Source organism: Abramis brama (genome assembly GCF_963993115.1).
Source record: "Abramis brama genome assembly, chromosome: 4".
NCBI lineage: Eukaryota > Metazoa > Chordata > Actinopteri > Cypriniformes > Leuciscidae > Abramis > Abramis brama.
Genome location: NC_139966.1, coordinates 8,938,648 through 8,951,058, shown reverse-complemented (window position 1 = coordinate 8,951,058; position 12,411 = coordinate 8,938,648). Strand labels below are relative to the sequence as shown.

The following is a 12,411-nucleotide window of genomic DNA, read 5'->3' as shown; positions in this document are numbered from 1 at the left end:
CTAGCATGTTAGCTTAGCACACCATCAATACACGACAATATATGAGATTAAAACCATGTTTGCACTCCAAACTTACTTTATAACACAAGTTGAGTGTTTTAAATAATGTTCTGTGATCTAATTTGGCTTCAGATAAAAAAATCAGACAGAAAATATATTATTTTATAGTATTCTGCACGATGATAAAGTCTATATAGATTAGCATTACATTATAAATATAATCTGTTATTATGAAAATACCTGGCATGGCTTGAAGAACACAGGCAAATCAAATATCATTGCAATCATGTTTATTGTCTTCAATACGTCTTTATCTGCATATTACAGCGAGATTTCTGTTAGCTGTGTGTGTTCGAGGCTTCCTGGAATGTCACATGATTATGGCTCTTCTTCATGTTCCATATATGGACTATTATTGTGCATATAGCGCCCTCAGGCTATTGGTATGAATTGAAAACACAGTAAATCAGAGTACCAAACGCTCATCGACGCATTTGGGTATAAATTCAATAAATATTATTCCTGTCTATAGAAATATGATGTAAATCTACGAGAATCTATCAATATTTCTCCAAATCTGCACATTTTTGAGCTAAAGCCCTGAGGGACGTTGTTTTGTGAATCGCTTTCATGACGACAGCATGGAGTTTTTTTATGAATGGGAGCGGCTGACGCGCATAATTCATATTAAAGGTATAGACTCATTTTTTCATTTCATAACTCCTGACACAAATTAAGACATAACTGTCACTATGAGTTTCTCAGAATACAATAGTGGTCAAATACTGAAACTTGAGTCTTATATCTTCTTAATGATGTATAGTTTGTCAAGGTATAACATTAAATCTGATAGTAACTTTGAATTAAATTAAAAAAAAAAACGCTTCAGTGCGCGGGCGCACTCTTAAGCCCTCATGTTTGTCATGTGTCTTTGTCTTGTATTTTATTTGTGTAACTGCTGTCGGTGAGACCTGTGTTTCATGTTTTGCCATGTCAGGTCTTTGTTTTGTATTTTGTTTTATGTTTTGGATCTTTAAATAAACTGCACTTGGGTTCTACAAACTTGCCTCCAGTGGATCCCTACGTTACAATAAGTTATAACTGTAATTAAACTAAACTATACCTGCAGCATATATTATCTGTTTCTGTAGGCATTATTGTCAGACACCAGTTCGAACTGAACACCACTAGTACAGATTCTAACATTTTATTGTGTGAGATTGTCCTGTTTGTTGCCACCGGAGCATGAGCTCTTGAAGCTCTGCCCTCTTCTTGAAAGGGAAACAATTCTTGAATATAAAGTAAGGTGAAGGCTGACATTACTGAAATGATTTGACAAAGTTATATGGAACTGTAATGTGGTCAAGACATGACTGGAACTACTTTAGCTGTGGGTTTACTGGGAAATAATTACACATTCATCAACCAATCAGAATGACGCATTCAATAGTATAACTAGAGCTAAACCTCTGTTAATTATCAATTGGAACTTTTGTAAATGTATGAAAGAATTAAAGTCAAACTAGTTTGTAATAAGTGAATATGGTAATGCTGTTTTTGGAGTAGTTTAATCAAAACTATTCCTGCTTCACATACTTGAGTTTTTCCAATGTGCAGTTTGGATCCTCCAGTTTTTCAGAGATCTCCTTGACTCCTGAATCTCCGGGGTGATTGTAGCTCAAATCCAGCTCTCTCATGTGTGAGTTTGAACTCAGAGCTGAAGACACATAACCACAGCCTTCCTCTGTCACCATACAGCCAGACAATCTATAAAAACACACAGCAACAGTCCTCATGACTTGCACATTTATACCTACCTCAGCCATTCATTAGGTATTATTTGTAACTGTGTGAAAAAAAAATAGTTTTAGCAGAAAACTACAAGGAGCTAATGACAATAAAACACAAGTAGTGACTAGTGATCTCCGGTTCGTTAACAAATCTTTCTTTTTAACCATTTTTTTTTTGTGAACAGGTCGAACCATTTCACCAAATCGGACTGAATCAATCTAAACAGTTTGTGTCTTGAATCAGCACTGATCCACAATTTACTAAAGTTACTCACTTTTGGACGTGGCTGACAGTCCCTCCGACTCTAAATAAACCAATATATTATTTTAAAGGTGAAAACACAATGAATGGTTTGTAAAACTGTCAAACTAAACATTTATTTTGTTTTATCAATATTGCAATATCTTTTCAGGAACAGCTTATTCAATTTTTAAATAAGTTGACAAAGTTAAAAAACATAACCAATCTTTTGCCAAGTTTTAAGGGGGAAAAGTAAATGTTTAAAATGTATTAATCAAAACAGTTGAAACACATTGAACATACTGGAAACTTGCTTTGACTTTTTAGTATTGTATATATATATATTCAGGTTGCAGCAGTTTTCAGCTTATCAGTAAACTCAGCAGTAAGTACTGAGCATGCGTGATAGCATTTACTGTCTGAACAGAAATGTTTCTTTCTCCCGCAGCACGTTTTTATTTTTAGTATTAGAATTGTGACATCTTCAGCTTTATGGTATACATTTGATGGAAAAGACTATGCCTAATACTCAGAAAAAGCTCCTAAACTGAGCAAGGTGGGCTCTTCTCAGAGCGGTCAAACTAAAATGGCAGAACAGCCTCCCGGATTGTTAGCGAAGGCCGAGATTGACAACCTGCTCTAAAGGATTACAACAGAAGTCCTTAAAGAGGTTGAAACTTCACTCGACAGGAAAATAGATTGAGTTGTGCAGAGGCTCGACGTCTGTTCCTCGAAACTGGTGTGGTTGGACATGCGATTTGACGAAATAGATTGCCGAGTCTCAGGCGTGGAGGTTGCTATGACTTCACATGGTGCAAGGTTTACAGAGTTAAGAGAACAAACTGGAATCCGCTGTGGAGAAAATTGACGATGTTGAGAATAGGAACTGGCGGTACAAAGTTCGGATCATCAGTCCCCCAGAGGGATGCGAGAGTAGCAACCTGGCTGCCTTTTATCAATCCTGGTTGCCTGAGATCTTACAATTCAGTTGTTTCAAGGGGGATTAGTTAAAATTGACCTATGCCATCAGGTCCCCTCGTGCCGACCGCCAACTGATCAATGTCCTTGTGCTGTCATTGTGAAATTTCCTTATTAGCAGCACAGAGCCCGGATTATGCAGGCTACAAGGAAAGTGCACAACCTGGAGTACAACGGAGCCAGCATCATGTTGTTCGAGCATTTCTCCGCAGTAGTGGTGAGGAAGAGCCAAGAGTTTTTTCAAGTTAAACAACGGCTCAAGGAGAAATTAATTGCCTTTGCTATGTTCTACCCGGCAATTCTTAGGATTAAAGTGGACGGGTGAGAAAGGTTGTTTAAGGACCCAAAGGAGGTGGCGGCCTTTTTGGATGTCATTTCTTCTCGAGGCAGCTCCCCATCACATACTTCTACGGATTTAGGGTGTATTCACACCAGGAAAGTCCGATAGTTCACTTGCTTTGGTCCGGACCAAATAGGATGTTGATTTTTTTTGTTTGGTACGGTTCGCTTTCACACTGCTCTTTTTGCAAGTGACCCAAAATGTGGAAACAAAACCACACGTGTGCTAAGGTCGTCCATTCATTGGACAGGAATTCTCAAGCAGGGAAAAGCAGGAAGTGCACAAACAGGCTCAGCATGGAGATATTTCGTAATGTAATATTTGTTATTTTACTGATTTGGTGTTATTCTCTACAAACGCAATATGAAGAAACTATATGGTCGCTCGCTTTAGACACCATTATGCCAAAATGTCCGTTTTGTTAAGTATCCTCATAAGAGCAGTCAAATAAAAAGGCGCAGTTTTCTGCAATTGGGTCGGTTCATGTTCACACCGTAAACGAACCGTACCAGAGTTCGTTTGGAACCATACCGAGACCACCTCTTCAGCTGGGTCTCGGTTCGATTGTTTGGTCCGCACCCAAGTTCGATTGCTGTATTCACACCTGCCCAAAAGGTCCGCACCAAGGGGGGGAAACGAACTAGAGTTCGATTCAATCGAACCAAACGAGGCAGGTGTGAATACACCCTTAGTGACTTTCCGTGGATCCTGGTATCTCTATTCATATGGGCAAAGAAAAGACCCAGGCTGCAGTATAGTGTGTTGTGTTACCCTGTCAAAGCAGGGAACCTGGCAGCTCTGTGCTTTTCAATGTATCTGCTGACTGCTCAGTCTAGATTTCTTTTGGAATGGTTCATAAACGATCCAGATTCCATATGGATTGGGTGTGAGCCAGCGACATTGAATGGGATTCCGCTATACAACTTGTTATATAGTGTATATATATATACTTTTACGACCCTGTCTTTTTGTTCTCTACCTGATGGTGGCAGTATTTCATTCCACTGTGAAGTCACTGTTAATTGGATAATTTATGGGTGGAACTTAGTTCTCCAGAGAAGTCGTTTGCTCCAATTTGTTCTTTTTTTGTATGTCTTTTCTTTATCAACATTTATTGGCCCATTGGACTATTATTTTCTCTTGTTTATTTAAATCCCTAGACATTGTGTTATATTTCTGTAACAGATCATTTTTTCCTTAATAAATAATCTTGCAATGCAAACGCTTGCTTCTATGTGTAATCCTCTTTATGTTACCGTCGGGAAAGAGCTGGCCGTGACAGACACCTTCTAAAATTACAGGCCTAATTAGAGGCAACGTTATTCTAAAGAACATGGTGAATGTTTAGGGCAGATTAGGAAGAGTGAGGGGATATGGAAACAGATTTTCATTAACTCCTCTCCATGATAATCCTGACTCTGAAGCACTGAAAACAGGATCATGAGCTGCTCGCGTGTGAGGGTGTTTTGCGATTAGAACAAAGAAAAAATAGAACTGACCTATTCCTCAGTCGGATCCGTTGCTCCTCGAAATGAAACTTCCAGAACTTCTGAGGTAAATTTTCCAGGATTATTATCAAGATAGTATTATTCCTCACAGCGTCGTAAAGTACATGACTCTGATTACTCGCGGTGTGTGTTATCCAGCTGATGAGGGCGTTTCACAGGATTGCAGGATCGCCTCACATTTGCGTTTGAATAGTGCGCGCTCTCCGTGGGCGGAGTCACATTAAAACATAATGAGCTGAGATGAGAACGACTGACATCTCTCTCTTTTCATTCATATTACATAAACTGAGAATATTTGTTTTTTATAAAAAATACTTCATTTAAAAGAAGAGAATTCAAGCTTCATGCCTGTGTGCCTGTGTGACTGTTTGACTGAGTATTCGCTGAGTTATGGTTCATTTTCGGACGCGTTTCAGAATGGACTTCACTGACAGAGAGAAGGCAGAACTCACTTCGTGTTTATTTTTCTTTATTTGGCAAAAAGCACAACACTTTGTTTTTATTGTGAGTATACACAAAAAAAATACACACTTAACAGGATCGATTGATGTATGAAACTCCTATGGAAAATCAAAGTCAACAGAGTATTTCTGAGTCTCTTTTACACTGATAAAAAAAAAGCGAGCTGGTATCGCCGGCGATACCGCCGACCTCAGGGGGTTAAAAAGAGCTTGTGACCAGTGTTAATTTTGACAGCAAATTTTGATTTAGTTTTAGTCATAGTCTTTTGACTAAAATGCCATTTAGTTTTAGTCATATTTTAGTCATCTGAATTGTTTTAGTTTTAGTCTAGTTTTAGTCGACTAAATCTACAGTAGATTTAGTCGACTAAAATATAATGGGTTTAAATTTAAATGCATTTATTTAGAATTTCTCTAAAATTTCCAATATACTCCCGGAGAAAACATATATTAACCTGCTAATATGAATGATTTTAAAGTTTGAACGTGCAATACAGATACAGATTTAACTACTGTAACTTTAAAATTAAAATTAAATAAAACCACTTTTCCTAAAGTAGAAGTCTTTTTTCAATGAATGATATATGAATTCTTTATAACTACTTGCATACATCATTCTCTATTCTTTCAAGCAGACATATTTATTTGTATGAATTAAATATAATTAATCCTTATTAAAGCTTTTAACGAGCAGTGAATGCTTTTCTCTTTTTCTTTTGTTGCTTGATCAATATTAAAGGAGTCATAACCTAGTATTACCTTGGATACCCACGCTCTATTATAGTCTTTCAGGCCCTTCTAAAAAAGAAAAGTGGAAAAAAAATAAACACAGAGCTCTTCTGACCCTTATTTCTGAAGGCATTATTGTCTCGCGAGATCTGATGCGATATTTTGGCGTGGACGGTCATTTTAATAATGCAAATGAGGGGCGCGTTGATTGGTGGCAGGAAGGAGGGGAGTTGACACCGTAGGTAACTTCAGCATATCATTCCAAAATGACATCATGGCGCAAGTTGTGAATGAACCTGACCTGGCCGCGACCTACGGAATTCAACCGTATATGTATGAGCCAGACTCTGAACCTGAGCTGGAAAGGGAAGATGTAGAGTCGATGGAAGGACGTCTACATCAAGATGTCTCTGAATGGTAAAAACAATAATTTTGACTGAGACATACATTATACCTTTTATTTAATGTAGATTACATTAACAGAGATGTAGTCTACTTTTTTTATCAGCTTACAGTGCTTATTGAGATCAACGTTTGCTATCATGTGGTGTTTTTGCCTTGTTTCACGTTGTGGTTTTTTAGACATTCAATATTTTTCTTCTACAGACATGTAACGTGATCTTTTTCTTTATGTTTATTATTACTTGACTGTTTGTTTTATTTATCTATCCTTATCTATTCTATAAAAAAATCAATACAATTATATGTTGTCACAGTTATAATATACATGTATTATATATGAACGATTCCGGTGTAAAATGATTAGCACAGACACCTAACCTTAAGCCAGTGGGAAGGGTTGTAGGAACCGCGTCATTAAAAATGAATTTAATCCACTGGTCCCTGACTGCTTGGTCCGTTCTTGGGAGAGAAAACACATTTACATGTTGATTCTGGCAGTCAACAACAGAGCAACTCACGTGTGCACTAAGTTTCTGCATCTTTCGCGACTGAATATGAGGGGGAGAGGGGCAGGGCGGGCTTCCTGCAGCATAGGTCGGCAGTGTCCATATATGGTATATCCTGCCCCGTCTTGACGTCAAGTCGGGGCAGAAATTAAAATCTCGTATTTGTTTTGTGTATTTGTGTATTTGTTTTGTGTATTTGTCCATTCAGACACGAAAGAGAGCTCAATTCTGTACTCGCGCGCTGTATTATTAAGTGTCTATGTGCATGGCTGCACGCTTCGGGTCGGGTGTGTGCGCACAGAAAACCGTACCGAATATAGCTCTTTTTTGCGTTGTCACTCTTATTCAGATCTACATGTCTGCTCTACTTATTCTCCCAGACGTTTACATGATTTAACGTTTTATGAGACATGCAGCGCATGCCAACTTGTGTGCCGCTGGGTAGATCACGTCACAGTACAAATGTGCGCATCTACCACAAACGTAGGACATCAGTTCTGACTGGATCGCTTCCCAAATCGTCACTATCTAACATTTTCGTCTAGTTTTTATTCGTTGACGAAAATGTCAATAGATTTTCGTCATAGTTTTTGTCATTCAAAACTAGTTTTTATTTAGTTATCGTCTCGTTTTCGTCTGTGAAAAAATGTCGCTGACGAAAATAATGACGAAAATTATTCGTCAACGAAATTAACACTGCTTGTGACCAATTTTCGTAACTCCATTGTCTTCTTAAACTGTCTGTTGAAAAGGCTCAGTAAGTTAATTCTTATTGGTGGGTTGTGAATTATTGACAGTCGTAACTTAGTCCCGCCCCCAGAGTTTGACGCAACTGGTTATGTTTCGCTTGAAAGCTGTGGAGGGCTTGTGTGTATTCAAGCCATAGATGAGTGTGCGTAACTTTGAAAGTAAGTTTAATTTCCACATATACCGTCTTTAATCTTGTTTATATTGCTATTTGTTGTATTATGTGTTGAAACGTTCTGATGTTGAGTGTTTTCGGATTTCCTTGAAGCTAATGTTAGGGGTATGACTGTGCATTATCTTTGCACGTGTGTTCCGATGCGCGCTGTATAAGTGAAATAACGATAACGACTCATATTTTCCATATGTTTACTTTAGTGTTTACACTTTACAGATGTTATTAAGCCATAATTATGTGGATTGTGAAGATTACACTCAATTGAGAAATGGTTGTAAGACGATAGTCACGTGTATATAAATAGTCAATTGTTTACATTTATAGCCATGTATCCTCACGCGTTTATTCTTTTTGAGTGAAATGTTTATCATTTATTACTGTAAACTGATTATTTATATTTCTGTTTTTATTATAGAAACCACACTCACACACCCTTAATATCACATGCATCTTTTCATGCACCGCACTAAGTATGTTGATGACTTGAACCTACGATTAAAAACAGTGATTGGACTTTTGGACTTTTGTGCATTCTTACCGATGCCCCGTGATGGTCCAAACCAGCCAATACAGTCCAGAAACCTACTTAACACTGTCAGTTAAACCTCTTAACTCCGTCACATCTCTATCGTTAAAAACAGGGGAAAAAACGAGCGGCCACATAGCTACAATAATCTTCATAACCTTTAAGCAGATGAAAGTGTGACTGTGACGGACTGACTGCCTCAGATACAGCCGTTCTAATGACGAAAAAACACAACATTCACTGGACAAAAACTTCCCAACTTCATTTGAGCTTGATTTTGGTAAAGTTTATAGTGACACATTCAAGTAATATGATCACATATAAAGCCACAATATCAAATTTGACATCACAGTGTTTAATTGTTTTTTTTAAAGTGTTTTTTTCCTCATTTCCTTTCAAAGTAGCAGTTTTGGTCATGCGGTGTGGAGGGCCCCAATTTGATTTTGCTTATGTCACAATATGAGGTAAATCCGGCCATGTTTATATTCATACTAAGCCATATCCAATTGTCTCAAACATTTATTGCTAGTATTGATAGAATCTGTTGTGATAGATTCAGATCTTACATTTAACAGTCATATCAAAGTGGTCACCAAAACAGCATTCTATCATTTAAAAAATATATCTAGAATCAAAGGCTTGATGTCTAAAAAAGACCAAGAGAAGCTCATCCATGCTTTTATCTCTAGTAGGGTTGACTACTGTAACTTTTCTCCTGAAAAAGACTGTAAAACAGCTGCAGCTTATTCAGAATGCTGCTGCTAGAATGTTAACCAGGACTAAGAGAACAGAACACATTACTCCGGTTCTTAAAACTTTGCATTGGCTTCCAGTCAGTTACAGAATAGATTTCAAAGTGGTGGTTTTAGTTTATAAATCGCTGAATGGTTTAGGACCTGTAGCGTCTGGACCAATCGGACACACACAATTAATTTATTATGACCGCCGCTAGCGTAGCTAGCGAAAGCGGTCATATAGGGATTGTCAAAGTTTTTTTTTTTTTTTTTTCCCGTCACCTTACTGAATTTTTCGTCAACGATACCAGGGACACCGAAACACCGGGGAACATGAAATTTGGTGGGCATGTAGCCCCACTAGACTTGTACGGAAAAATTTCGTTTGGTCCCCGGGGCCACTCCCCCCCCGCGCTGGGCCCCCCCTAACCCCAAAAAATGCAGTTTTTCCTAAATAACTACCTGAACTGTGGCACCGAGGATGAAGAATTTTTTATGGTATGTTGGTCTACTAGACTTTTACGGAAAAATTTCGTTTGGTCCCCGGGGGCCACTCCCCCCCCCGCGCTGGGCCCCCCCAAACCCAAAAAATGCAGTTTTTCCTAAATAACTACCTGAACCGTGGCACCGAGGATGAAGAAATTTGTATGGTATGTTGGTCTTAAGGGCCCACATCAACCTAGCCCATAATCGATTGTCAAAGTTTTTTTTTTTTTTTTTTCGTCATCTACTGAATTTTTTCGTCAACGATACCAGGGACACCGAAACACCGGGGAACATGAAATTTGGTGGGCATGTAGCCCCACTAGACTTTTACGGAAAAATTTCGTTTGGTCCCAGGGGGCCACTCCCCCCCCGCGCTGGGCCCCCCCAAACCCAAAAAATGCAGTTTTTCCTAAATAACTACCTGAACCGTGGCACCGAGGATGAAGACATTTTTATGGTATGTTGCTCTTAAGGGCCCACATCAACCTAGCCCATAATCACTCATTTGTGATTTGCGCCCCTCCCATAAAAAATGAAAATGCAATATTATTCTACTTTAATCGCCCCTATCTTCAGTTGAGATGTTCAGAACTGCACCATATTTCATGTGTATGATTAACTTGACATCCTCTGGGGGTATGCTAAGTTTCGTAGAATTTCATCCATGGGGGGGTATAAAATAAATTCATTTATGTGCACATTTAGTGACTGTACACTCATCGGCCTGTAGATGGTGGTGTTGAGCGAAGGGTTGCTGGTTTAGGATGATACTGTCACACACACACATGCAGGAATACAAACAAACGCAAGCATGCACACACACTGACATCCACACGCACAGACACACACCCATACACACACATACAAATCCACATGCACAGACACACACACACAAACACACACGCGCACACACATGTACGCACGCACACATACACGCACAGACACACACACACACAGACACACACATACACAAACACACACACATACACACAGACATGCACATACTACTACTTTTTTTAGGTATATACATAAACACGCAATACAGCCAAATTGCTCCACGTCATTTATTTTTGTGGAAAGCCAGTGCAGGCCTGAGCGGCGGTCATATTTTGTACCGCCCTGCGGTACATCTAGTTTAATGAATAATCCAGCAAACTCACTGTGAAACTTTCACCAAAACTTAACATCCCAAATGACGCTAACACCCTGGCAGGATGGTGTCTTGTTACAGGAAACACAGGGGGGTTTATGACCAAAAGGTATGTGGCTGCATGTGTAAGAGAGAGACAATGGGGGGACAGAAACAATCTTCTATGCAAACTTCGCTGCATTAATCAGAAACTAACTGATCTAGAAATGAACGTGGATCCCAGAAACTGTGTGAATGATTGTGATGTTTTGTGTCCTATTATGTATACACCATGGTATGTATTTTATTATACAACCAACGGTCATTGTAACTTTACCTGTATCATGTCTCCTATCAAATTAATCCTCATTTGATGACTCACGCTTTGATGTACATCACCTTCTCTTAGAATGCAGTGTGGATTTGTTATATCTATCTGAGTATTAATGAACAGAAAAAGAGGGCTTGAGACAGCGTTGTAAATCTTTCCCACAAAGGAAACTCCCGCCAGAAATTCCCTCTTTCTGATTGGTTCAAGTCGTGCCTTTTGGTTAAGCTTTAAAAGGCCCTTCCGTTAGCCCTGCCTCTCTCTCTCTCAGCGATTCTCAGCCGACAACAACGCAGTTTCTGCTGTTACTGGGAAAAGGGGGGGGAACTTTCATACTCCCAAAAGGGAGTCAGACATTTCTTCAATCTCTTCAATTTCTTCCGAGAACAATGGCAACTTTACCATCACTGACACAACGATCCACTCCTGGTCTTCTCGGCACTTGGGGGCGCCGCGCCGTCCAGCGTGCCCTCAGCAGGCTTCGACTCACAACAGCCATGTGCTCGAAGCCACCATGCTCTTCTTCAAGGCCACAGACTCATCAACAAATTCAATCTTCAAACACTCCAAGAATTGACCACGATTGCAACTGCCATGCAAGTATTCTTTGATGAGATTGCTATGAAATAAGCTGATGGTTCTTCTTCTCATACTGAGATCTTATTCCATAGTTCTATTTCCTGTTCCACACCACTCACCCCTTTACCTATGCATGTATGTATGGATGTATGAATGTATTTATGTTTGTTTAGTGTTAGTTATGTTTGTGATTTAGTTAATAAAATTTGTGCACGATTATGAATTTGGTTTCTGATCCTCTGTTTGCATACAAAGTCCCTTTTACGATTTTGATCTTGCTACATGCTAATTGCTGTACATAAGGAATAATTATTTTTCAGCGACCATGAACAATACATTTTCCTTAGAATAAATGAATAATCAAAGAGTTCTTTGGAACTGATTAATTGATTGTAATATTAATTTGGCTTACCTCAAAGTTAATCTAATTAACTGACCCAAATATTAATAATTAATCATAATTGGTAATTATGGATTATTATTAATATTTCCCCTCAGAGCTAATATCGTTACAGACCTGAGTATATTTCTGATATGTTTGAAGAATATAAACCGAGCAGGGCTCTTAGATCTATGAACACAGGTCAGCTAGTTGAGCCCAGAGTCTGAACTAAACATGGAGAAGTTGCGTTTAACACTTATGCTGTACACAACTGGAATAAACTACCAGAAGATCTTAGACGTGCCCCAAACGTATCGATTTTTAAATCTAGGTTAAAAACTTTTCTTTTTTCACGTGCTTATGACTGAGA

The 12,411-nt window shown here is 38.7% G+C and overlaps 1 protein-coding gene across 3 annotated transcripts in view; it reads right to left on the bottom strand.

The window, feature by feature from the left end:
• The window catches only part of LOC311081630 (uncharacterized protein), a 178,215-nt gene that overhangs the window by 84,014 nt on the left and 81,790 nt on the right, over positions 1–12,411 (bottom strand). For all 3 annotated transcript variants that reach the window (XM_084112213.1, XM_084112214.1, XM_084112215.1), the window contains one exon: positions 1,597–1,767. In XM_084112213.1, coding sequence (XP_083968339.1) covers positions 1,597–1,767 — 171 coding nt within the window. The remainder of the gene's footprint in view (positions 1–1,596; positions 1,768–12,411) is intronic.